At 38.8% G+C, this 26,097-nt stretch overlaps 1 protein-coding gene across 1 annotated transcript; it reads left to right on the top strand.

Moving 5' to 3' along the window:
- The first annotated feature begins 1,904 nt into the window (after positions 1-1,904).
- Positions 1,905-25,665, top strand: slc7a10b (solute carrier family 7 member 10b). Its single transcript, XM_088079571.1, has 11 exons — positions 1,905-2,607; positions 9,076-9,280; positions 10,279-10,430; positions 13,552-13,677; positions 14,170-14,323; positions 15,296-15,419; positions 16,499-16,602; positions 16,684-16,780; positions 18,225-18,374; positions 19,238-19,415; positions 20,573-25,665. Exons 1-11 carry the CDS (start codon positions 2,448-2,450, stop codon positions 20,701-20,703), a joined length of 1,581 nt encoding a protein of 526 aa, XP_087935697.1. The 5' UTR covers positions 1,905-2,447; the 3' UTR covers positions 20,704-25,665.
- Positions 25,666-26,097: the final 432 nt, after the last annotated feature.

Here is a 26,097-nt window from a genome sequence, read left to right as displayed (position 1 = left end):
GTGCCGTTGGTGAGACACGGTGGCTGTCAATCCAAAACTTATTATTGTTTGGGATTATTCCTTGAAGTGTTTTTTCCAGTTTTAGTGTGAAAAAGCCCTGTTAACTCCAGACTTTTCAAGGTTGAGTTTGGAGGATTGGAAACTCTTCTGAGGGTTTATTAATTTTTACCAAACCCTTTCAATACCCGACTGATCACACATAAAACTGCATCCAAGCCCCAGATCTTAATATTTATCTCAAATGTGTGTTTTAAAATTAAGAATAGGCCTAAGGGACTGTTCTTTATTCATCAGAGCTCGGGTGGCTGTTTTGGTTTTGTTTTTTTTTTTTGTTTTTTGGATTTTTAAAAAAAAATATTATTAGTATTATTTTTGATTCTCCACAAAGACACAGATATTGTTGCATTTTCCCCGAGTGACTCGGGGAAAATGCATGAAGTGTTCGTCCCGCATGATGTGTTCAAAGGCTATCAGAAATTTCAAAAATTCAACAATAATTTCTTTTTACAGTTTCTGAGTGTAATAAATGGTGCTAATTATGTTATTTTTATTTTGGTGAGCCTGCAGGTTTGAAATGCATGTTTTCTTTAAAAAAATCACCCAAATAAAAAAATAGAATAAATAAATCTGCAAAAATTGTAACAGAAAAAAAGCACAAATAGTTTGAAGCGAAGGGAAATTGATGAACTTTTTTTATTTATTTATTTATTTTTTTAGATTTTTTTGGGTCTTTTATTGCCTTTAATGTGCAATCTAAGCGTGAAAGGGGGAGAGAGAGAGAGAGAGAGGGCGACATGCAGCAAAGAGTCAATGCCAGAATCGAACCCGCGGCCGTTTTGAAAATGTTTTTAAAAATTGTTAGAAAAAGAAAAAAACAACTGCCCGAAAACGTTAAAGAAAAAGGAAATCACCATACAATAGAAAATAACACAAAGGTTTAAAAAAAAAAATTAAATCACAAAAAAAAAAGAATTTTGGGCCACTTTTTTGTCTTACAAAATTTTGGGTGATTTATTTATTTATCTATTTATGGATTTATTTATTTTTTGTGTGATTACATATTTTTTTTGTAATTTTCTTCTTTAATAATGTTTTGGGCTTTTAAAAATCTTTTTCTTTTAATTTTGGTGATTTTTAAAATAAACATGCCTTCCAAACCTTCCAGGAAAAAAATCAAAATGACACCACTACCTGCAGCCAGAAACTGTTAAAACAGAAATTATTGTTGGATTTTAAAATTTTCAGCGGTTCTTGAACACACCATGTAGGACAATCACATTTTCTTGTGTTTTTCTTCTAAACTAATCAGGGCTGAAGCCTCGGAGGCCAAGGCTAACTGGTGCAAACTATTTATTTTTAGAAATCTATTTGTAATATTGATTGTTTTTCCAAAACTGCTGCTGGATTTGAAATCTGCAGAGGGGTGTTTCTTTTAACTTCATCTGAAAGACGCTTTGACCTTTAAAAAATTGGCTTTATTTATTGACAAGTAACTTGAGAAATTTTCCAAAAATCAGCAAGAAATGAGTGAAAAAGTTCGAAAAAAAACTTATGAGAAAAAATAGAAAATTTTTGTTCTTTTTACTATAACATAATTTGAAATATATTTTTTATCATCTTTCCTTTTTTAAAAAAATGTATATATATATATATTTATATATATATATATATATATTTATATATATATATATATATGCATATATTAGAGAGAGGGGGAGGTTTTTTTCCTTTAAAATATTTGGTGATTTTAAAGAGTTTTGGCAATTGTTTCCATCTTTTAATATTTTTCTCCTTTAACATTTTTGGTGATTAGAAATGCTTTTTTTTTATCTTGTTGATTATTTTTTCTTTAATTTTTTTTGTTGTTTTGTTTTTTCTTCAAAAAGTTAATTTTTTCTTTCAATTTTTCTTTTTCTTTTCTTTTTTTATGTATTATTATATATACTCAGATACATATTTGTTAACCCCCCACCTCAGATAATTTGAAGATATTTTTTCGTCACTCTTTGCTTTTGTTATTTGTTTTATTTTATGTAATATTTTGAATTTATTTATTTTATTCTATTTTTTGCAGTTTACGGGCCATTGCTCGCCAAGTTTTTGGGTTTTTTTTTTAAACATCCTTTGAAAGTAAAGTAAAGCCGTTTTCTCAGATGTCAGAAGTCTAAATGATGTGAAGCTAACTGATGCGTTTCCAGGCGCTGAAGGGTTAAAGCTGAGGAGGCGTGCGGGAGCAGCAGCGCGGTTTCCTCCCGGCGTCCCTGAACGCATCACGCTGAGTCCAGGGTATTTAACATTCTGCCCCGAGCAGCCGCAGGTTGTTGCGCAAGCGCAGCCCATTGAGTGTGCATGAATACGGAGCGAGGAGAGGACAGGAGCACTGGGAGGACTGGGACTGGGAGGACACAGTGGACTGGACGGACCGGACCGGACCCGGGCAGGCGGACATGGATGGACAGAACGGCAGCAGCGGCATCTGCTCCCGGCCGCACGGCACCGGGACGGACGGCAAGAAGCGGAAGAAGGAGGAGGAGAAGAAGGAGATCCCGGACAGGGTGACGCTGAAGAAGGAGATCGGGCTGCTGAGCGCGTGCACCATCATCATAGGTGAGGCAGGAAAACACGCGCGCAGCTCCGCGTTCATAACTTGACCAACTTTTCTCCGCGCGGAGACTCTGCAGACTGCAGCCGAGCCTCTGCGGCTCCGCGCGAGACTCCCCAAAAAACCAGAACCAGAGAAGAAAAGAGGGAGTCCATGTTTGTTTGCATGTGTGTTGTCTTGAAACGGAGGTGTGCGTGCTTACGTGGCTGAAATACATCAAGTGCAGAATGAGGCTGCAGCTCAGGCAGGAGGACGTGAAGTGATGAGGACAGTGAATACATCAGCATCACCCGGGGGGCGCCAAATTTTATTTTTAAGACATCTCTCAAAAAACTTTTTGGAAAAAAGTGGGCGATTTTTTTTCTTTCATTTTTGGTGATTCTCGATTTTTGTTTTTTTCTTTTCAAAATTTTAGTTGATTAAAAAAATGCAGTTGATTTTGTTTCTTCTCTTGATAATTTTTTTTCCTTTGAATTTTTTTAGGGGATTTTCAAAATATTTTTTGGGTGATTTTTTTTCTTTTCAAAATTTTAGTTGATAAAAAGGCTGTTGATTCTTTTCTTCTCTTGATACTTTTTTTTTTCCTCTGATTTTTTTAGGTGATTTAAAAAAAACAAACAAGTTTTTTCTTTTAAAATTCTTGACTGTTTTTTACTTATTTTTTAAAAGGCTGTTTTTTCTTTCCAATTGTTTGCTGATTTGTTTTTACTTTTTCTAAATTTTTAGTGATTTTTTTATGACAATTTTCTATTACGTTTTTCTCAAACTCTTTTTACAAATTTTTTTCTTTCAAAATATCGATTTTAAAGAATTTTTTCCCCTCTTTTAATATTTTTCCCCTTTAAAATTTTTGATGATTTTAGAAACACTTTTGGAGATACATAATGAACATCATGTGAGATGCTGAAATTCTGTTTAAATTAGAGTTTGGATCTTAAATATAAGAAAATGTGGTGCAAGGTAAACATATATATATAAATATTGGGTCCTTGAAAAGTCATGGAAAGTTTTGAAATGTTGTCCAGGACAGTGTGTGGGAACGTTGTGCGCAGTCTTTTAACTTAATGAGCTTCGGGCCCGTGTTCAATTTCGGCATGAAATCAGGGATGCATGCTCACTGACTTTTGCTGACAGGTGGATTTTGGACAGATTTGGACGCAGAGGTGTCTGCAGGTGGATTTTGGACAGATTTGGACGCAGAGGTGTCTGCAGGTGAATTTTGGACAGATTTGGACGCAGAGGTGTCTGCAGGTGGATTTTGGACAGATTTGGACGCAGAGGTGTCTGCAGGTGGATTTTGGACAGATTTGGACGCAGAGGTGTCTGCAGGTGGATTTTGGACAGATTTGGATCTCAGCGTGTGTCTGTATGTTTATGAGCGCTGGTGCAAAAGCTTCATTTTCAGAGAAACTTTTCTCAGAACGTGTCGAATATCTCTGTGTGTTCCCTGAATTCAGCACCTCTGGTTCCCTCGTCTCAAAGTCAGCGTGCTTTTTTATGTGTTTTTTGGTCAGAAGCCTGAAATAAGACCTGAAGAGACTTTCACGTTTTAGTGTATGACATCAAATATGTCAGTAAATACCCCACTGTGAGCTTTAATGTGTCTTAAAAAAGGCTTTAATATCACACACTCACACCGCTCTGCACACAAGACGCACTTTTTAAAATCAAGCTTTAAAAAAATATTATACATTAATATGATAAATATCAAATATTTATTAATTTTCAGAATTGTAAACCTTTAAGTTCCAGACAAAATGTGCTTTTTAAAATCAAGCTTTAAAAAACTATAATACATCAATATGATTTTCTTTCATTGAGTTTTTTTTTTTAGTCATTTTTAATCACCTAAAAAAAAAAAAAACCCACCCACACAAAATGAATCATTTCTAATCTCCTCCGTGCTCAGTGTATGAGTGTAGCTGCTGACAGTCTGGGATCTGTCAGTGTGCGAGTGTAGCTGCTGACAGTCTGGGATATGTCAGTGTGCGAGTGTAGCTGCTGACAGTCTGGGATATGTCAGTGTGCGAGTGTAGCTGCTGACAGTCTGGGATATGTCAGTGTGTGAGTGTAGCTGCTGACAGTCTGGGATATGTCAGTGTGAGTGTAGCTGCTGACAGTCTGGGATATGTCAGTGTGTGAGTGTAGCTGCTGACAGTCTGGGATATGTCAGTGTGCGAGTGTAGCTGCTGACAGTCTGGGATATGTCAGTGTGTGAGTGTAGCTGCTGACAGTCTGGGATATGTCAGTGTGCGAGTGTAGCTGCTGACAGTCTGGGATATGTCAGTGTGTGAGTGTAGCTGCTGACAGTCTGGGATATGTCAGTGTGAGTGTAGCTGCTGACAGTCTGGGATACGTCAGTGTGTGAGTGTAGCTGCTGACAGTCTGGGATCTGTCAGTGATCAGCAGCTACATTGACTGTGACAGGTCACCTAGTGGAAATAGCATGTATTTCCTCCATATGCCAAATATGGTCAAAATGACCTCATCAGGTGGAAAATAGTCAAAATGACAAATTCAGAGTCAAAAGCCCAGAATGACACCCAGAAATAATACAAGTCCTGTTTTTCTGCTCTGATGGCTGTGGGATCAAAAATGTCAGTTTGAATGGGTTTCAATGGAGCATTTTTGGACCTGAACAGTCTGAATGTAACTATTTAGTTTCCACAGTGTATTTTAGACTTATTGTAGGAGCTGAGCTGCAAATTCACTGATTACACTCAAATACACAATCTGGACTACATTTAGGACACATGCATCAACACACACACAGTTATCACAACAGGAAGAAGAAAAGAGACGGTCATAAATGCGTAAAGGAGACGCTTCTCTGAGACTCTTTAGTGGCTCCTGAACGCTGCACAAACATTCAGATTCTTTACTTCAGTAAAAAACCAACAGCACATCGTAAAAAATACTGTTACAGTAAAAGTCCTGCATCGAAAATCTTTCCTCAGTAAAAGTATGTCAGTAAAATGCAGTTAACCCTTTAAATCCTGGAGTGACATCACTTTTTTGCTGCGTTCAGACGCCTTTTACTAAGATCTTTTAACCTTTGACCCCCGAGTACACAAGTTTGATTTCTTTCAAAAATGTGGGGAAAAAAGACAATGAGCTTGGTAAGAAATGTTTCATATACTGAAAGTAAACAGCAGATATAGAAAATTATTATTTTTTAAAAAGCTAGGGAAAAACTATATTCATAATTATCATAATTAAATTAAAATAATTAACTTAAATTAAAATTATGTTTCAAAACTTTTTAATTTCTAAGTTTTTTTTTCAGGTCAGTTTCTTTTTTTCTTTTTTCTTTTTTAACCAATTTTCAGGTAATTTTCTTGTTCTTCTTACTAATATTTCCTACATTTTGGAATATTTTCAGCTGCAGAATAATTTACACCTGGTGCTGCTGTGTGTGTGTGTGTGTGTGTGTGTGTGTGTGTGTGTGTGTGTGTGTGTGTGTGTGTGTGTGTGTGTGTGTGTGTGTGTGTGTGTGTGTGTTTGCAGAGTTGAGCCTGATAGATGTGATAGACCACAGATGTGTTCAGAACTGGATACTGACCTCCAAGATGGAGTCTCTCTACTGGTCATGAGGCTGGAGGACAGGGAGTCTCCACCTGCTGCCTCCACTTTGGGGGATTTTAGGACCTTTTAGGATTTTAGGGCATTTCTAGGATTTCAGGACCTTTTCTGGGATTTTAGGATGTTTCTCAGACTTAAGGATATTTCCAGGATTTAAGGATGTAGCTAGGATTTTAGGACATTTAAGGATTTTTCAATGTTTCTCGGACTTTAGGATGTTATAGGATTTCAGGACCTTTTCTAGGATTTTAGGATGTTTCTAGGGTTTTAGGGTATTTCTAGGATTTGAAGATGTTTCTGGGATTTGGGGAAATTTCTCCGATTTTAGGGTCTTTCTAGGATTTCAGGATGTTTCTCGAACTTTAAGAATCTCCTAGGATTTTGGGACATTTCCAGGATTTTTCAGTGTTTCTCAGACTTCAGGATGTTTCTAGGATTTTAGGATGTTTCTAAGATTTCAGGAGGTAGCTAGGATTTTAGGACATTTAAGGATTTTTCTATGTTTCTCGGACTTTAGGGTGTTTCTAGGATTTCAGGAGCTTTTCTGGGATTTTAGGATGTTTCTAGGGTTTTAGGGTATTTCTGGGATTTGAAGATGTTTCTGGGATTTTGGGAAATTTTTCAGGTTTTAGGGCCTTTCTAGGATTTAAGGAAGTTTTTGGGACATTTCCAGGATTTTTCGGTGTTTCTCAGATTTTAGGATAGAATTTTGGGATGTATTGGTGGTATGAAAAATGCTAGTGTGAGTCACTTTATTTTTTCACTGTGAATCAAAATGGTTTGGGGGGCTGTAAATTGAGTATCGCTGCCTTCAGGGCTTTTGCAGTTGCACATCACAGTGGCCCCCCCTGGTTTGTGGTGCAGGTTCTGGCTCACTGGACCACCTTCCCCTCTGGGCTGAGCTGTTGTTGCTTGCTCAAGGCGGACATTTTTGTCAAAATCCTTCTCCAGAACAAGAGAAAGGTCCTGTGCGCAGAATGCTGAAGCACCTTTCCTTTCAGGCAGGCTGGCCGCGCGGCGCGCTGATCCACATCCACATTAAACCGGGCTGCGCTTTTTCCGGTCCCCTTCATCTCCGCAGCATCAGTCTGCGTTTGCGTCTCTGTCGGGACGCTGCGGGAGGAAGCAGATGCGGGAGGTGAGCCGGTCACTTCCCGCCGCTGCAGCCCGGAGCGGATAATTTATGTCCGCTTATGTAACGGCTGTCTGTGCCACTTGGCTGCCTCCTGCCGCGCGACTGGTAGCGCTGTAGTGTGAATGTGTCGGATCTGCTGGTACTCGACGCTGCATACTGAGGCTGTGGGCCGGAGGACTGTCCCGGCCTGAGTGATGGCCTTTACCTCCTCCTCTAACTCACTCTGCTGTGGGGCTCTTTGTCTTTTAATGCCCCTGTATAAACTCGGAGGGGGCACGGTTTGGATCGGGGTCACTGCTGCTGTTCTTCACGTGCAGCAGCAGAAACGTGGGCGATGATGTGCGCAGACTGAGCATGCGCGGTGCGGAGATGCATAATTCAACATGTTTGTGTGGAAATGTTTGCGCTGAACGTGATCGTGTCAGTTCATGGGTTAGATGAAAGACTTTGGGTTTTTAGTGACAGAAGTGGGATATCACGTAAGGATCTGTTTTCTTTCGTGTGAAATCTTCTGAAAATGAGAATTGTTGTGGGTTTGTTACCTTAAAGCTCCACCGCGTCGCTGCAGCAGCCCCAAACATGTTTCTAGGATGAACATTTCTGTTTATTCTTTAAAAAAAGCTTTGAATGGAAAACTCAATTTTTTTGGCAGACTTTTTTTTTAGCAATTTTTATAGAAACAACAAATTTTGACCTTTTTTTTCTTCATTTATTTTTACAGGAAACCATGGGTTTGTTGTTTTTCTGTTTTGACATGTGTTGTTTTTTTAGTTCTATACAGCAATTTTTACAGAAAACTGATTTTTTTTTTTTTTTAAGACAACAGGTCTGGAATGCAGATTTCCCTCAAAAGTCACCAAAATTACATCGTTTATCACAGCCAGAAACTGTAAAAGCAGAAATTATTATCACTACCTTAGAGCAGGGGCACTCAGTCATTGTGCTTGACAGTAGTAGGAGGCCAGGGGCCCCAAACATGCTCCTCGGATATTAGGACATTGCTAGGATTTTAATTATTTGGTGATTTATTTGTTTTTAAAGTATTGATTTTTGCACATTTTTATATTGAAAAGTAAAAAAAAAAAATCATGGCCTTTATTTTATTATAATTTATTTTTAAAGAAGGAGTCAGGGTTTTTTCTAACTTATATTTGACAATTTTTACAGAACTCAAAAAAATCTTTTTTTGGGGGGGGGGGTCTTGGATTTTAGGATATATTTCTTTTATTTTTTTTGTCAGAATTTTTTATAGAAATCATAAAAAATTTTGTCCCTTTTTAATTATTTAGGCAGGTAATTTTTCAAGAAAAAAATGTACTTTTTTAAAGTTATATAACTGGGGAAAAAAAAACCCTCTGGCCTTTTAAAAAAAAAATTTTTTAATTTTTTTGAAGGAAATGGGCACTAAAATTATTATAAATATAAAATAAATTGATTATCAAAATATCCAACGGTTCTTGCACACATCACTGGAACGCTGAAATGATGTTTGAATCTTATATGTTTGAAAAACACTGAGCAGGAAGGGCAAGAAAAAATATATTTAGGTGTTTGAAAAGTCCTGGAAAGTTTTGAAGTTTTGTCCATGAAGGCGCGTGTGGACCGTGACGACAGTAACGAGTAAACGTCACGTGTGACTTCACTGCACGAAGAGCTGGTTTCTAACGTGTGATCTTCATGTTTAGCTGGATACGAGTTTTATCCACAGAAAACGTCCACCTGTCAGTGTCTCACAGCTGCGTCCTCCTGTCCTCAGGGAACATCATCGGCTCCGGGATCTTCATCTCTCCAAAGGGGGTCCTGGAGCACTCGGGCTCAGTGGGTCTGGCGTTGGTGGTCTGGGTGCTGGGAGGCTGCATCGCTGCGTTGGGCTCCCTCTGCTACGCTGAGCTGGGCGTCACCATCCCCAAATCTGGAGGAGACTACTCGTACGTCACCGAGATCTTCGGCGGTCTGATGGGGTGAGTGAGCGTCTCTCCTCGTCCCAGGCCCGCACACGGACTCCAGATTATCTACACGTTAGATTCAAATTTATGGTGGTTTTTTGAAACTTTCTTTTTTTCCCTTTAAAATGTTTATTGGGTTTTAAAACTTTGGGCAATTATTTTTCCCTTTTAGTTTATTTATTCTTTTTTTTTCTTTAAATTTTTTTCTTCTCTGATTTTTTTTTTTTTAATTCGCAGATTTTGTGCTGAAGAAGAAAGAAGAAATCATGCCACAATTACGTAATTTATTATAGCCATTAAATTTAAAATTTCTGTCTGTTCTCACCGGACGCCGTCCAGCCGCGTTTAATGCACACATGCATCATGAACTCGCGCCAAAGGCACTGAAAAAGAGACGCATTTTACGTGTTTTTAATGATAATGTTTTTGGGTTGTCTGTCCCATTCTCCTGAACGTGATACCTCAAGATTCAGAGAACAAACTGATTGGAATCTGGTGGTGTCCTAAAATCCTAGAAATGTCTTAAAATCCTAAAAATATCCAAAATACTAAAAGTATCCTAAAATCCTTGATATGTCCCAAAATCCAAGAAATGTCTTAAAATCTGAGAAATGTTGTAAAATCCTAGAAATGTCCTTAAATATAAGAACATCCTAAAATCCGAGAATTATCCGAAATCCTAGAAATATCCCAAATATTAAAACATCCTAAAATCCTCAAAATGGTCTAAAATCCTTCGTCATTTATCAGCTGATTTATGTTTTGAATTCATAATCTGAATTTGCAAACAATTTAAGTTCATCAAATAAATGTATTGCAGTAAAAAAGTATGATACTTAATATATCATATATATAATACTGTCTGAGATGTGGTGCCGCAGAAAAATAAAGCAGCTGAATGTGGAAGAACCTCGGCCGTTACGTCTCGTGGTAAATGTTCGTGTGTATTCAGATTTAAAGGTGGATTTTGCAGCGAGTCGTGCTTTGAGTCAGAGTGTCTGTCTCTCACTCAGGTTCCTGCTGTTGTGGAGCGCCGTCCTCATCATGTACCCGACCACGCTGGCCGTCATCGCCCTCACCTTCTCCAGCTACGTCCTGCAGCCCGTCTTCCCAAACTGTGTCCCTCCGTACATGGCCACACGGATGCTGTCCGCCACCTGCCTCTGTGAGTGGCTGATTTTATTCCTCACGATTTATCATCTGGTCAAACAGGCATTTACTCAAGAGCTGTACTGAAGTATAATTCTGAGGTACTTGTACTTCAGGCGAGTTTTACCATTTTATGCTACTTTATACTTCTACTCCAAAACATCTCGGAGGGAAATAGTAAACTGTTAACTGCTCTACATTTATCTGACAACTTTAGTTAAGTTTAAATATTCAAATTTATTAAAAATACACTACAAAATATCAATAAAAGTACAAATGATGATAAATTATTATCGATAAAAACGACCGGCAGCATATAAAGTCATTCAAGTGAGCTGCACCTTTTTCAGCTGCAACTTTAAAGTGATGAACACATTAATAATTCTAATAATCCTCAAAACGACCTAAAATCGTGGAAACATTCAAAAATCCCCAAAACGACCTAAAATCCTGGAAACATTCAAAAATCCTCAAAATGACCTAAAATCCTGGAAACATTCAAAAATCCTGGAAACATTCAAAAATCCTGGAAACATTCAATAATCCTCAAAATGACCTAAAATCCTGGAAACATTCAAAAATCCTGGAAACATTCAAAAATCCTCAAAATGACCTAAAATCCTCAAAACATTCAAAAATCCTCAAAATGACCTAAAATCCTCAAAACATTCAAAAATCCTGGAAACATTCAAAAATCCTGGAAACATTCAAAAAATCCTCAAAATGACATAAAATCCTGGAAACATTCTAAAATCCCCAAAACAACCTAAAATCCTGGAAATGTCACAAAGTCCCGGATATTTTTTTAAAAATCAGAGAAATGTCCTAAAATCCTAGAAATATTCAAAGTTCCTAACAATGTCCTCAAATCCTGGAACTTTTCTAATATTCTAAAAATGTCCTAAATTCCTACAAATGTCCTAAAATCCTAGAAACATCCTAAAATTCTTTTTTAAAAATGTTCTAAAATCCTAAAAAACATTCTGAAATCCTAAAAACTTCCTGAAACCTTACAAATGTCCAAAAATCCTAGAAGCGTCCTTAAATCCTGGAAACTACCTAAAATCCAAGAAACATCCAGAAATCTTAGAAATGTTCTCAAACTTTCTGAAATCCTACAAATGTCCTAAAATCCTCGAAATCTGCTAAAATCCTGTAAACATGTACGGGCCTGCTGCGTTTGGCCCCTGGCCTTCTGTACTTTTGCAGAAGTGGCCCCCAAACGGAGCCGCTGGAGCGTCCCTGCTCTACATGTTAATGTTGGCTGAATGAAAAGCCAAAAGTGGAGGTTTTGTGGTCGGCAGGTCCTGAGGTACGTGCAGACGTCTCTCAGCCTGCTGCTCAGATCTGAGGGGACGTGAACGCAGCAGAGAGCTTCTTCACTCCTCAAAAATTCAAAAGTTCTCATCAAAAATTGATATTGTGAAAAAAAGGAGGTGCAGCAGGAGGACGGTGAGGAGGCGCAGACTGGATGCGGGATCTGAGCTCACATTCGGGCCTGCCAGGCTGCCTAATTGCTCGGTGTCCTGCCTGAGAGTACCTGCACCGCACAGCAGGAGTCCACTCGCCGTCTTTGTCCCGTCTGGCCCCAGAGCCCGTCCGCGGGGTGAAACGGCGGGACTTCAGCGTGTGATTCCTCGCCTCTGACGCCATCATTCACACTTGTTTTTGAAAGCGGGAAGCAGAAACGTGAGCTGTGCCCGGCCTCCTCGGAGTGGAGGTGGCGGGGGCCACGTTTTGTTTGCTCTTCGCAACGGAAGTGTTTAGTTTTGTGGGGCTGACAGCTCGTCTTTGTGCCGGGCAGCGAGGCCACCATGAGAGCGAGCGGGCCAAAGCCGCTGACAATGATGGACGAGGTGAAACAATCGCGCCCTCCCTCGCTCGCCCGTTTCCCACATTCCTGCCTCCCATGGCAACGGGCTGCTGCCGCCCTCCGCCGGCAGACGGCAGCGCCGCTCGGCCAGCGTGGCGACCGCTCTGCTGCCGCCGCATCTGAAGGAGCTCCGACCTGCAGCCTTTAAACGCCTCTGCCGCCAAAATCTCTGCCAGCGTGACACACTGATGATGTCATGCAGTTATGACAGTGATGATGTCATGCTGTTATGACAGTGATGATGTCATGCTGTTATGATGTCATCGGGGTCGCCTCTGGGCCTGGAGACAAAAATAATAATGAGTTAATATAAATTTCTAACGCAGAGTCACAAACTCCTTCTAACTTGGAGTCTGAAAGATGTTGGTGTTTACCAGAGTTTGATAAAAAGATGCCACTGAGTGGCATTGTGGGAAATGTAGTATCCATTAAATTAGGATCCAGTAAATATGTTGCAAAATGTGACAGAACATATACAGTGTTTATGGCATATTAAACTTATGGTCTGCAGGTCAAATCTGGCCCCTGATAGGGCCCCTGGTGGCCCCCAACCATTTTCTAATATACAGTAAAAGTGATTGACTCTGTGAATAGTTTTTGTCCTTTTAGTCTCCATAAGGTGTCAGAGACATAAAACTGCATCAAAATAGAGCTTGTTGTCATGTGTGTCGTGTGTGTGCATGTGTGCATGTGTGCATGTGCGTGTGTGCGTGCATACGTGTGTGAGTGTGTGTGTGTGTGTGCGCATGTGTGCACGTGTGTGGATTGGGTGCATGTGTGTGTGTGTGTGTGTGTGTGTGTGAGTGCATGTGTGTGCGCGCGTATATTGGGTACGTGCGTGCGTGCGTGCGTGCGTGCGTGCGTGCGTGCGTGCGTGTGTGTGTGTGTGTGTGTGTGTGTGTGTGTGTGTGTGTCTGGCTCATCTGGATTTTGTGTAGATCCTCTTCATCAGGTTTTTTTAATCCCTGACTCATCATCAGTGTCACAGAGCTGTTAACATCCTATTGATCCGCCCAAATAGCTGATCGATACACTCACACTGCGCTCGAGGTGGACGTGTCCCCTGAATGTCCCCTCGGTTGTCTCCTGACTTGTCGTTGGATTCTTCATGTATGAAATAAGACTGAAATAGAAAAATAGTAATAAATTCTCATCAGTTTGACAACTTTATTGATGAATGAGTTTGTATTCTCAGAGCCGTGTGTGTCCTCCTGTGTGTCTGTCCTCCTGTGTGTCTCTGACGGTGTCCCTGTCCTCTGCTCAGTGCTGCTGACCTGGGTGAACTGCTCCAGCGTGCGGATGGCCACCAGGATCCAGGACGTCTTCACGGTGGGGAAGCTGATGGCTCTGGGTCTCATCATCGTGGTCGGCCTCGTCCAGATCTGCAACGGTAAAAACCCTAGTCTCTGTCCCAGACCAGGGGACACTAAACCTGCTCTGCTTAGGGGACACTCTAACAAAATCAGGTCAGGGGCCAGTCACAGTGGCCCCATACATGCTTCTAGGATTTTAGGATGGTTATAAAATTTTAGGACATTTCTGGAATTTTTGGAGTTTTCTAGGATTTCAAGAAGTTTTTTGGATTTTAGGACATTTCTATGATTTTTAGGACATTTCTCAGATTTTAGGATGTTTCTAGGATTCAAGCACATTTCTTGTTTTTTTAGGATGTTTTTGCATTTTAGTACATTTCTAGGATTTTAGGACATTTCCTGGATTCTATGACGTTTCCGGGATTGTATGATGTTTCTGGGATTTTAGGACATTTCTATGATTCGACGACATTAGTGTCTTAGCTAGGACCTCTGTCGGGGGTGTGGGGGATCGTCCCTTCGTCCCTGAAGTAAAAACGAACCTCTGAACTGTTTGATTTCTCCTGCAGGGAACTACGAGGCGCTGACTCCTCAGGTGGCGTTCTCTCTGGACCGGACGCCGTCGGTGGGTCAGATCGCTCTGGCGTTCCTGCAGGCGTCCTTCGCCTTTAGCGGCTGGAACTTCCTCAATTACGTCACCGAGGAAGTGGTTGAACCCAGACGGTGAATGTTTACGCTTCTCATCACTTTCTCATCATCGTGCAGCTGAAAACGTTCAGCGTCCGCCTGGGCTTGTTTCTGTGCTCCGCTCGCTCAGATTGTTGGCGCCATTTTCAGCGTTTTCAGGGGCAGCTCAATATAATCTTAAAGGAATTAAGATTATATTGAATTTTTGCCGATTTTTTTCCCTTTAAAAATTATGATGTTTTTTTTCACATTTGGTGGATTTTTTTCTTTAAAAATAATGAATAATGATGATCTAATGATGTTTTTAAGGAAAAATCTGTGATTTTCTTTGTCTTATTTTTTTGCTGATTTGTTTGTGCAGTTTTGTTTTTTTTCTTTAAAATTATTTGGTAATTTTTAAAGAAAACATGCCTTCCAAACCTGGGGGCCCACTAAAATTAAAATCTATTGATAACAATCCTTAAAATCCATAAAAATGTATAAAATAAATAAAAATTGTAAAATTACTATACATACATATGTATATGATTTTTATATATAATAATTATAATTTATATATATACACAGTGTATATATATATATATATATATATATATATATATATATATATATATATATATATATATGAATTTAAGACAAAAAGGGCCATTTTCTGTGTGTTTTCAATGACAGTTGCTGTAAAAAAAGCAAAAAATTATTATGTTTTCTAGAAAAATCAGCAAAAAATTTAAAGAATAAAAAGAAACATCCTAAAATCTGGCAGCATGTTTGGGGCTGGTGTGACTGGCCCCCGGCCTCCGGTGTTTTTGGAAATGTGGCCCCTGAGCAGAGCACGTTGTGTATACGTGGCGTAGAGATTAGTGTGTATTTTCCATCCTCTCTGCCTTCGTGCTGCTGCAGTTTCTCTTTTTTTTTTGACTGCGTGATCTCGACCTTCATGCATGTTTGATTGCGTTTGTTTGGTTGTTTTGACTGTGTGGTCTGTGCATGGCGTGTGACCGCCGTCAGGAATCTACCTCGTGCCATCTACATCTCCATCCCACTGGTGACCTTTGTGTACACGCTCACCAACATCGCCTACTTCTCCTCCATGTCGCCCGAGGAGCTGCTGTCATCCAATGCCGTGGCCGTAGTGAGTAACGTGGTCACAGTCACGCCTCAGACACCACGAACATCACAAGAAACGTGTACATTCACTCAAGTACTGCGGTTAACTTTCTACAACTTAGAGGAAAATATTACACTTTATACTGCACTTCATTTATTTGACTCTTAAAGTTACTTTTTATACATAAAAACACAAAATATGGTTATATGATATGATGCAGTACTTTAATACTAATCTACAGAAGTACACAAAGTATCTAAAGGTGGCTCCATATTAACAAAAGTACAACTTCAATTTTGCTCTTACATGTATTTTTTGATGATGAAAATTAATATATTTTATAATATAACAAGTTGAAATGAGCCAATTATAGTATATAATTTGAATATTACAACAGTGTCTCTTTACTGCCTAAAGTGTAATGACACTCGGTCCTGTGTAATTATGCACTGTGACCACCAGAGGGCAGTAAAGAGACAATAATATTAAAGATTAAAATAAATAAATAAAATAATCAAAGAAATACATGGATACATAGAAAAATAAATACTAAGAAGACATTTGAAAATGTACTGCAAAGGACAATAAAAGGAATATAAAATTTAAAGAATACATTAAATTAAAAAAAAAATGTAATAGAAATACTGCAATCATAAAGTTCTGACACTTTAAGACAATCTTTTAAAATAACGTCGTTGTTAATTATATTATATACTATATCATTTGAATATTACATGTCATTTGTAAATCTGTGTAATTTCACACTGTGGCCACCGCAGTAAAGATACATAGTTTTAAAAATAAATGAATAATAAATACATAAATGAAAAGATAAATAAATATTCCCATATTTATTTTATCATTTTCAAAATCTCCAAATTTCTCACAATTTGCAGAATATTTCTTTCCAAGCTGTTATTTTTTTCCCCTTTAAACAAAAGCGTTAAGGGTCATAACACAGCACGAGAAAAGTGATGTCAGTCCAGGTTTTAGAGGGTTAAAGCTCGACTCGAAACAGCTGTTGTAACCGGCAGAGACCCGGCAGGTGCAGGTGTTCCTCAGGTGTGATCACATCAGTGACTTTTTCTGTCCTGCCGTTTCAGACGTTTGGGGAGAAGCTGCTGGGGATGTTCTCCGTCATCATGCCGATCTCCGTGGCTCTGTCCACCTTCGGAGGGATCAACGGCTACCTGTTCACCTCCTCCAGGTGAGATCTGCCGCTCCGGCCGCTCCTCCCACGCCGCCCTGACGCGGCGGCTGATTGGCCGTCTGATGTGTGTGTCCGCAGGTTGTGTTTCTCTGGAGCCAGAGAGGGTCACCTGCCCAGCCTGCTGGCCATGATCCACTACAAGAACTGCACGCCCATCCCCGCCCTGCTGGTCTGCGTACGTACAAGCCGCCGCTCACACGCCTCTACAATCACACGCCTCTACGATCACACGCCTCTACGATCACACACCTCTCTGCTCACACGCCTCTACGATCACACACCTCTACAATCACACGCCTCTACGATCACACACCTCTACGATCACACGCCTCTCTGCTCACACGCCTCTACGATCACACACCTCTACGATCACACGCCTCTACGATCACACGCCTCTACACTCACACGCCTCTACGATCACACGCCTCTACACTCACACGCCTCTACGATCACACGCCTCTACGCTCACACGCCTCTACGCTCACACGCCTCTACGCTCACACGCCTCTACACTCACACGCCTCTACGCTCACACGCCTCTACGATCACACGCCTCTCTGCTCACACACCTCTCTGCTCACACGCCTCTACGATCACACGCCTCTACGATCACACACCTCTACACTCACACGCCTCTACGATCACACGCCTCTACGATCACACACCTCTACAATCACACGCCTCTCTGCTCACACACCTCTACGATCACACACCTCTACGCTCACACGCCTCTCTGCTCACACGCCTCTACGCTCACACTGATTACTGAACTTCTGTTAGATCAGTCACGGTTTTTCAGGCCGAGGCCAGCTTAGCTCAGAGATAATTAACTTACAGCCCACAAGCCAAATCTGGCCCCTGATAGGGCCCCTGGTGGCCCCCAACCACTTTCTAATTCACAATAAAAATAAAGTGATTGACTCTGTGAATAGTTTTTGTCCTTTTAGTCTCCATAAGGTGTCAGAGACACAAAACAGCATCAACATAGAGCTTGTTGATCAAAAAAAGAGCCAGAGGAGGATCCCCCACACCCCCGACAGAGGACACAGCTGAGACACTGATGTCCTAAAATCACAGAAATGTCTTAAAATCCTTAAAATGTCCAAAAATTCTATAAATGTCTTAAAATCCTTAAAATGTCCAAAAATCCTAGAAGTGCCCCGAAATCACAGAAAAGTCCTAAAATCTGAGAAACATCTTAAAATCCATGTAGTAAAATCATAGAAATAGCTTGAAATCGTAGAAAAATCCCGAAATCCTAGAAACGTCCAACAATCCCAGAAATATCTTAAAATCCCAGAAACCTGTATGGGGCTGCTGCTGGCCCCTGGCCCCTGGCCTCCTGTCACTTTGCAAAAGTGGCCCCCAGACCGAGTGAGTGTCGCTGCGTTAGTGTTTAATCGGTTAAATATGCTGCAGTTTCTCGTACTTTGTGTTGTTTTGTGTATCTGAAGCTGTAATGACATCATCCTTCCACAGGGGTCACTGTAGGTCATCCGGTCCTAAAATGTGCGCTTTTATTGTTGAGGTCAACCTGCGTGTTTTTCAGTTATTTTCAGGGTACAGAACAAATCTTTTTTAGTTTGAGTGTTCACGCGGTTGTCCTGCCTGTTTCTCAGTGCGCTGCCACCATCGTTATCCTCTGCATCGGAGAGACGCACAACCTCATCAACTACGTGTCCTTCATCAACTATCTGTCGTACGGCGTCACCATCGCGGGCCTGCTGTACTACCGCTGGAAGAAGCCCAACCTGTACCGACCCATCAAGGTACCAACGCGCCTCGACACCAGCTGACCGAGGACGTCGACCGCACCGTGCTGACGGGAAAAACACACGGAAACTTTTTTATTTGCATTTTTATGTCTTCTGTTTATCTTTTTAACTGACCCCATTGGTTGTTGTTGTTTTTTTAATTTGGTTTCACTTCACAAAAGTCAGTACACAGTCATCTTCAATCACAGAGTGAACCGTTTTTCTTTTTTTTAACACCTTTAAAGCACCAACAACATAAAAACAAACAAAAATAAAATCAAAAAAGTTCAGGGCTGAGTTGTATTCAAACAAAAATAGGACATTTCAGGGGAAATATACATTCTCCACTTCTTCCAAATATCATCAAATTTCCTTTCCTGAAGCCTAATTTAAAAGTTATTTCTTTCCACCACAAAAAATGATTAAACAACGTCACACCGCTTCTGTCCGGCCGGAGCGTCTGGCTGCAGACTCTTCTGTCTGTTTGCTTTTCTAGCAGCTAAACTAATTTTCCAAATCAGGATTTTGTTTTTACATCTGTAGATGTTGAGAGTAAAATGCCGAACAGGAGCTCATCCCACGTATTTTCCATGTCTTTATTGAGCATAAAAAACAATCATCTGTTAGTTTACATCTTAGAGGAAGATATCGTACTTTTACTGCACTTACACAGTTGCTTTAGTCATTTTACAAATTAAGATTTTTACACAGAAAACATATGCAGAGTTTAAAAAAAAATTCGATTTAGTATTTTAAGAGTGTGGTATTTTCTACTTTTACTGCAGTAAAAGATGGGAGTACTCGCTCCACCACACACACCTTAATTAGCGACACTGGTGCAGTTTTATTCTGTGACTGATTGTGGATTTGAACCTCAGGTGAACCTGCTGGTTCCTGTGTGCTACCTGATGTTCTGGGCGCTGCTGCTGGGTTTCAGTCTTTACTCGGAGCCGGTGGTTTGCGGCGTCGGATTGGTCATCATGCTCACCGGCGTACCCGTCTACTTCCTGGGCGTCCATTGGAAAGAAAAACCAAAGTGTATCTACAACTTCATCGGTGAGTTTGTAAAGGAGGTCTGAGCCTGTGTCTGCTGCAGGGGCGCTTCGAGGATTTGAGGACATTGGGGGCTTAACCCGCATTTCTGTGGATTTTTGATTTCTTTTAAAATTTCTGGCAATTTTTTTTCTTTAAAACTTTTTAGTGTTTTTTTTTCTTTTAAAGTTTTTTGCATTTTTTTCTTGTGAGATTTAATTTCCTTTAAATTTTTTAATTACAATTTTTTTTTTAATAAAATAAACTTTGGCTTTAAAGATTTAAGGTGATTTTTTTTTTCTGTAAAAAATGTTAGGTGATTTTTTTAAATTTCTTCTTTACCTTTTTTATTTTAAAAGTTTTTGGAATTTTTTTTTCTTTTAAAATTTAAGGTGATTTTTTTGGGGGGGGTGGGGTGGGGTTTGAAACTATGTATATTTTAAAAAATGTTTTGCTGATTATTTTTTCTTTAAAAACTTTTGGCATTTTTTCCCTTTAAAACTTTTTGTGATATTTTTTCTTAAAACATTTATGGTGATTAAGACTTTTTTTCCCCTTTAAAATTCTTCATGATGATTTGGTGATTTTTTTTCCTCTGATTTTTTTTTCTTTTAAACTTTTTGGTGATTTTAAAGAAAACCTTTCCTTCTAACCCTTTGGGCCCGTTGGAATAAAAATTGCCAAAATTACTCAATCTATTATAGCCAGAACCGTGAAAACAGCAATTATCATTGGATTAAACTAAATATATAGGACCTCTGTCAGGGGAATTTGGGGTATTTTAGGACATTTCTGTGATTTTAGGACATCAGTGTCTCAGCTGTGTCCTCTGTCGGGGGTGTGGGGGATCCTCCTCTGGCTCTTTTTTGGATCAACAAGCTCTATGTTGATGCTGTTTTATGTCTCTGACACCTTATGGAGACTAAAAGGACAAAAACTATTCACAGAGTCCATCACTTTATTTTTATGGTCCATTATAAAATGGTTGGGGGGCCACCAGGGGCCCTATAGGGGGCCAGATTTGGCCCAGAGGCCATAAGTTGAGTAACTGATAAATAACATCACAGGTAAGAGGAAAACCTTTTGATTTTGAGGTGAACTGTCCCTTTAAGTAAAAGCTCTGAGTACTTCTCTCATCGCTAAAAAAAGCTAATATCGTGTTGCTGTTTTTCTTCCTGCAGAGAGGGCGACGTACGTGGGCCAGCGGTTGTGTTTCGTGGTCTTTCCTCAGATCGACCCCATCGAGATCGCCACTCCGTCAGAATGGACTGACCGCTCATCAGGCAGGAGCAGTTTCTCCGCCAATTCTTAAAACTTTTCTCCCCGGAAATATGAAGTTGTTTTTTTTCTGGCCCTTTTGTTTATATTCCCTCAGTGTGTAAGTCCAGACGCTTCCTCCTGGTTTGACCTTTGACCCTCTGAGACGCTGGTTCCCTGCAGTCGGTGGAAGCGCCCGCTCTTCTGCGCGGACTTCGTGCACTTTTTATTCTCTTCTCTTTTCTACTAAGTCGTCAAGTTACAACCACCTAATGCCAACAGTGTCGCGCTGTTGAAAATGACTTTTATTCCCATTTTTGGGCCCGTTTGTTCCTGTTTGTCTGTAACAGAACTCTGAGCGACTGGCGGCTCGTTCGTCTGAATGTTGCTGCTGTTTCATCGTGCCTTAAGGCCTTTTCACGCCAAGTCCCAAACTAATCTAATAAACATAATCCAAACTTTGCACATAGGTTCAGTCTCACGCCAAACGTCCTCAGCTTCAAACACAAGCCAACAGTCCTGATGGGGGCGCTACAGCGACCGTCTAAATTTCAAAAGTTTAAAAATTCATAACAATCATTCGTATGTGCTATAGATTTAGATTTAGTGATGAAGTCCATCACTCTGTTTTCATCAAAAACTGTCAAACTAATTAAACCTACTTTCTCACACGGTTTTGGCTCATTTGACACCAAACTTGCTACAGGAAATCTTTTTTCTGTCCGACACAAATCATCTACACAAATTCCTGATTTATCAAAAATTGAGCCGACAGTGCACCACAATGCTTGATTGCAAATGCTGCTGCAAACATTTACTTCCAAATTCTTGCTAGATAAAACTTCAAGGTTCATGAATAAAAATGACAAAATGTTGCTGTCATGGTAGATTACGCTGGCAAAATAATTATAAAATAATAAAATAATTAATAAAAATTGCAGTCTGTGGGAAAATGACATCTTTAAACATCTTTTTTTACATTTATGGAGCAAATCAGTCTTTTTAAAAACTAACGATGAACATCTCTCTGCTGTCTCGATAAAGTCTGCAAACTCTCAGAATTTAGTCTTGAGTGAATTTTTGGCAGCAGTTTGAAATCTGCCTTTCCATGCACAGACGGCTGATGTTCTGCCCCCTGCTGGTCGGCTCGGTCACAGCGTGAAGCGTCTCTGGTTTGTCTCTCGGAGCTCACTGGGATACTGACTTGTTTTTGGTGTCTGAGGTTGTGAATTCACGCTTCATGTGATTAATATAATTTCTTCTTCTTTTCTGCTCATGACTGCCTGTAGTGTCACATTTCCCCCAAATATACATATTTCTGTGGATTCACCAGTTCTGTAAGCTGCTGGAAAAAGAGGCTGAGAGTACTTCAGGGACTTTACCAGTAAAGATCAATAATGCACAAAAATACCTTGAAGTCCTTAAAGAGAGCTGAAGAGAAAAGCAGAAGTTCAGCTTCCAGTCTTTAAGACCCTAAAAGACTTGAACAGCAACATTTTGAGTTGTTCACTACGTGTCAACATAAGGATGAACTTTTTAAAAAAGGTGAAATCTTAAAACCGACACAAACAGCATCAAAATAGAGCTTGTTGATTTAAAAAAGAGCCAGAGGAGGATCCCCCACACCCCCGACAGAGGACACAGCTGAGACACTGATGTCCTAAAATACTACAAATGTGCTTAAATCCGAAAATTGCACTAAAATCCTTGAAGCATGTGTGGGGCTGCTGCTACTGGCCCCAGACCTCCTGTTATGTTGCAAAAGTGGCCCCCAAAGTAAAGAAAGTTGAGTATTGCTGTTTTAGCGTTTAATCTTTTATGTATTAAAATCTGAGAAATGTTTGAAAATCCTAGAAATGTCCTTAAATACTAGATAGGTCTTAAAGTCCAAGAAATGCCTAAAAAATCCTTGAAACATCCCAAAATCCAAGAAATGTCCTAAAATCCTTCAAATGTCTTAAAATCCAAGAAATGTCCAAAATCCTACAAACATCCTAAAATCCAAGAAATTTCACTAAAATCCAGAAATTGTCCTAAAATCCTAGACACGTCCTAAAATACTAGAGACATCCAAGAATCTTTAAACTATCCTAAAATCTAATAAATCCCATAAAATCCTAAAAATTTCCTAAATTCTGAGAAACATCCTAAAATCTCTGAAATGTCCTAAAATCCTTGAGATGTTTAAAACTTCTAGAAACGTCCTAAAATCCCAGATTTTAGATTGCCACAAATCCATCTGTAAACTGAGCTGGTTGTAGAGATGTTCTGTGTTTGAAGGTCCGAGTTTTTTAGAATTTGTAGTTTCTTTGCGTCTTTGAAGCATCGTCTGCTGTCATGGCAACAAACGAGTCGAGACTAACATGGCTGTAAACTGCAACTCCATCTGAGGAATTATACAGCAAAACCTTTATTCTAGGTTTTTAATAAATGAGGTATTTTATGTTGATTTCAGACTTGGTGTGAAAAGGCCTTTACTGGGAAAAAATGTATATTCAGATGTTTATTAACAGATTCACTTTATTAGATTTAATATATTTTTTCTTTATTGCATCTGGTTATTTGAGGAGCACTTTGGTCTTCAGCGTCTGTCTCTTCGTCGTTCGGTTTGAACTTTTGCCTTTTTTTTGTCGTTTGTAAAAAACAGAAAACACTGGACTCATTCTGCACAAGGCACCGTCACACCCCCGAGACCAAGGACGAGCTCGAGTTATTAATCTGCTCTTAACAAGGTAGTTCACCGTGTTCACGTTACCTGCTGCTGCTCTCACATCCGTCCACACGGCTCTGGATTGTTGGAATCAGCTGATTTACTGTAATAATGCTCACAAATATTTTAAAATGTTGTCGTGGCAGCTTTTGTCGTTTTTGAGTCACGCTAAAGAAATGTGTGACTTTTTTACAAATATTATCAATCTGGTTTCACCTCTTTCTGGTAGGAAATGAATCACTGCTGTCCATTTGGCTCTACAAACGCAGGGTTCCCACAGTCATGGAATTTCAAAATTACATTTTCCAGGCCTGAAAAAATAGTAAGAATCACTGAAAGTTTTGAAAAAAATCACAGAAATGTGTTGTGTGTAATAAATCAAATCACATTAATGCAACATGACAGCTGACAGTGTAATGTAGCTCAAATATGTGCTGATGTGTGACAACGTTTTGGTTGTTTTTGTTCATTTGTTTATCATGAAAGTTTCTTAATTTACTCCCCGTGTTCAGTTTCTCCCTCCACATGTGCCCGCCAGGCATATTTTTAAGGTCTTTTATTCATGTAGGGACAAAAAGGAAACACGCAACACATTCGCCAAAAACACATTAGGCTGTATTTTGTATTTAATTTTTGTGTTTTCTTTTTAATTTTTTTTTATTTATGTGGTGATTTGTTTCCTATTTGTATTAATTTTTGGCCTTTTTTTCTTTTTTTGCCAATTTTTATAGAAAAATTATGTTTGATTTTAACATTTCTGACAATCCTTGAACACACATTATTGGGGACGCTGAAATTATGTTTGAACAGAGTTTGAATCCTAATATTATTTAGAAAAACGTGGGGCAACGTAAACAAAACAAAAATTTAATCTTTGAAAAGTCAAAGAAAGTTTTGAAATTTCGTCCATGAAAAGGTGGGAACCCTGCAAACATCACCGACACTGTGTGCTCTCTTATTATTTGATTACTTAAAATTGCACGTTGCTGTATTGTTTCATACACCACAATGCAAAATATTATAATCAGTGTCAGAGTTTACTTTTACACAAAATACGAGCAGATGAAGCGGAAGTATTTTGGTGAGATTAGTAAAAAGTGATAATCCTGTTTTCCAGTGAATTTGCAAAATGACTTTAATTGTTACAAATCTGAATCTCTGGTTTAAATAGTTCAGTTTACGAGTTTATGGCTTCTGCAGATCAATATATAGTTTCACAGGAAATGGTCGGTATTGGAGGAAGTAAAGATATTTTAAATAAGTAAAAGAAGAAATACTCTGTTACAAGTTAACCCTTTGAAACCTGGAGCAACATCGCTTTTCTTGTGCTGATTTTAGATGCCTATATATAGATAGATATATAGATATATAGATATAATTGTCAAAGACTTAGTTGCAGATGTCGGACTTCCACCAAACTCTGTTCAGAAAAGTCCGATTTAGAATTTGCTCGCTCATCAGTTAGCAGACTTAACTGTTAGAGCATAATTTTAATGTTTTTATAAATCTGTATAGCTCTGTTGTTATTTCAGCATATTTCTTTTTTTCATGATTAATTTTTTGCTTTTTTTTGCCTTTATTTGATACCCTTTGGTGCCTTCCCAAATTGGTTTGATTTCTTTTAAAAACATGGGGAGATGACAACAAGCAACTTAACAAAACATGGCCCAAAAAATGAGAAAACGGTTTGTAAAAATGTTACAAGACAATTACCTTAAAATAAGCACAAAAAAGTAAAAAATAAATAAATAAATAAACAAGAAAATGATCTAAAAAGTGCTGAAAATAATACATATGTATTTATTTTATGTATTTTGTTTTATTTTTTCTGTGACATAGTTTCAAATATTAAACTATTGTTATTATTAATATTTTTCTTTACATTTTCCCTTTTTTGGATAATTTTATATAAATCCTCCCCTTTTTAAAACTAATTTTTAGGTCATTTTCTTATCAGTTTTTACTAATTTCCTGCACTTTGTGGAACATTTCTTGCCAAGTTGGTCATTGCCGTTTTGTCTGTGGAGACCTTATTTTATTGCCGAATGTTTTTATTGAGGTAACGCAGACTCATCAGTATTTCTGTCTTAACAGGCTTGAGGGGGATTGATTTTGTTGGTCAATAACATGAAAAAAAGGTGAAATCCAGGAGAACTGCAGGATGTGCAGCAGCTGTTGTCAATGTAAATTATTTGTAAAGCATCCAGTGTTTTCAATGGGATCATCACGTGGAGTTTAATATTTTAGAGCACTTTTTGTAAAAATGAGTAAATTAACTATAGCAGTGAAATAAATGGAGAATGAACACGTGTGCTGTTATTTGTAAATAGTGCTGTACTTATGTAGAAATTTGAGAGACTTAACTTGATTCTTTTCTCCTCATGCTGCTTTATACTTTTACTCCATTACATCTCAGTGGGAAGTATTGTACTTTTTAGTTTGTTACATTTGTTGGAGTTACTTTACAAATTGAGTTATTTACACATAAAGACTTTATGAAATATGAAATTTCTAGGATTTCAGGACATTTCCAGGATTTAAGGTGATTTTTGCAATTTTAGGATGTTTTTAGGATTTTAGGACATATATATATATATATATATATATATATATATATATATATATATATATATATATATATATATATATATATATATATATATATATTAATAATAATAATTACACATATACAAATGGTGCAATTTCAGGATTTTACAAAATAAAAAAATCACCCCAAAG

The sequence above is a fragment of the Plectropomus leopardus genome, chromosome 7, assembly GCF_026936395.1.
Source record: "Plectropomus leopardus strain MGB_pleo_1.0 chromosome 7, ASM2693639v1, whole genome shotgun sequence".
Classification (NCBI taxonomy): Eukaryota; Metazoa; Chordata; class Actinopteri; order Perciformes; family Serranidae; genus Plectropomus; species Plectropomus leopardus.
Note: the sequence above shows the minus strand (reverse complement) of the source record. Positions and strands in the feature narration are given on the sequence as shown.

Bases quoted from the DNA above. Each gene is read 5' to 3' on its own strand.
- slc7a10b (XM_088079571.1), top strand. From the start codon at position 2,448: ATGGATGGACAGAACGGCAGCAGCGGCATCTGCTCCCGGCCGCACGGC. The intron at 9,281-10,278 runs GTGAGTGAGCGT...TCTCTCACTCAG, and splicing joins ATCTTCGGCGGTCTGATGGG to GTTCCTGCTGTTGTGGAGCG. The intron at 16,603-16,683 runs GTGAGATCTGCC...GTGTGTCCGCAG, and splicing joins TACCTGTTCACCTCCTCCAG to GTTGTGTTTCTCTGGAGCCA.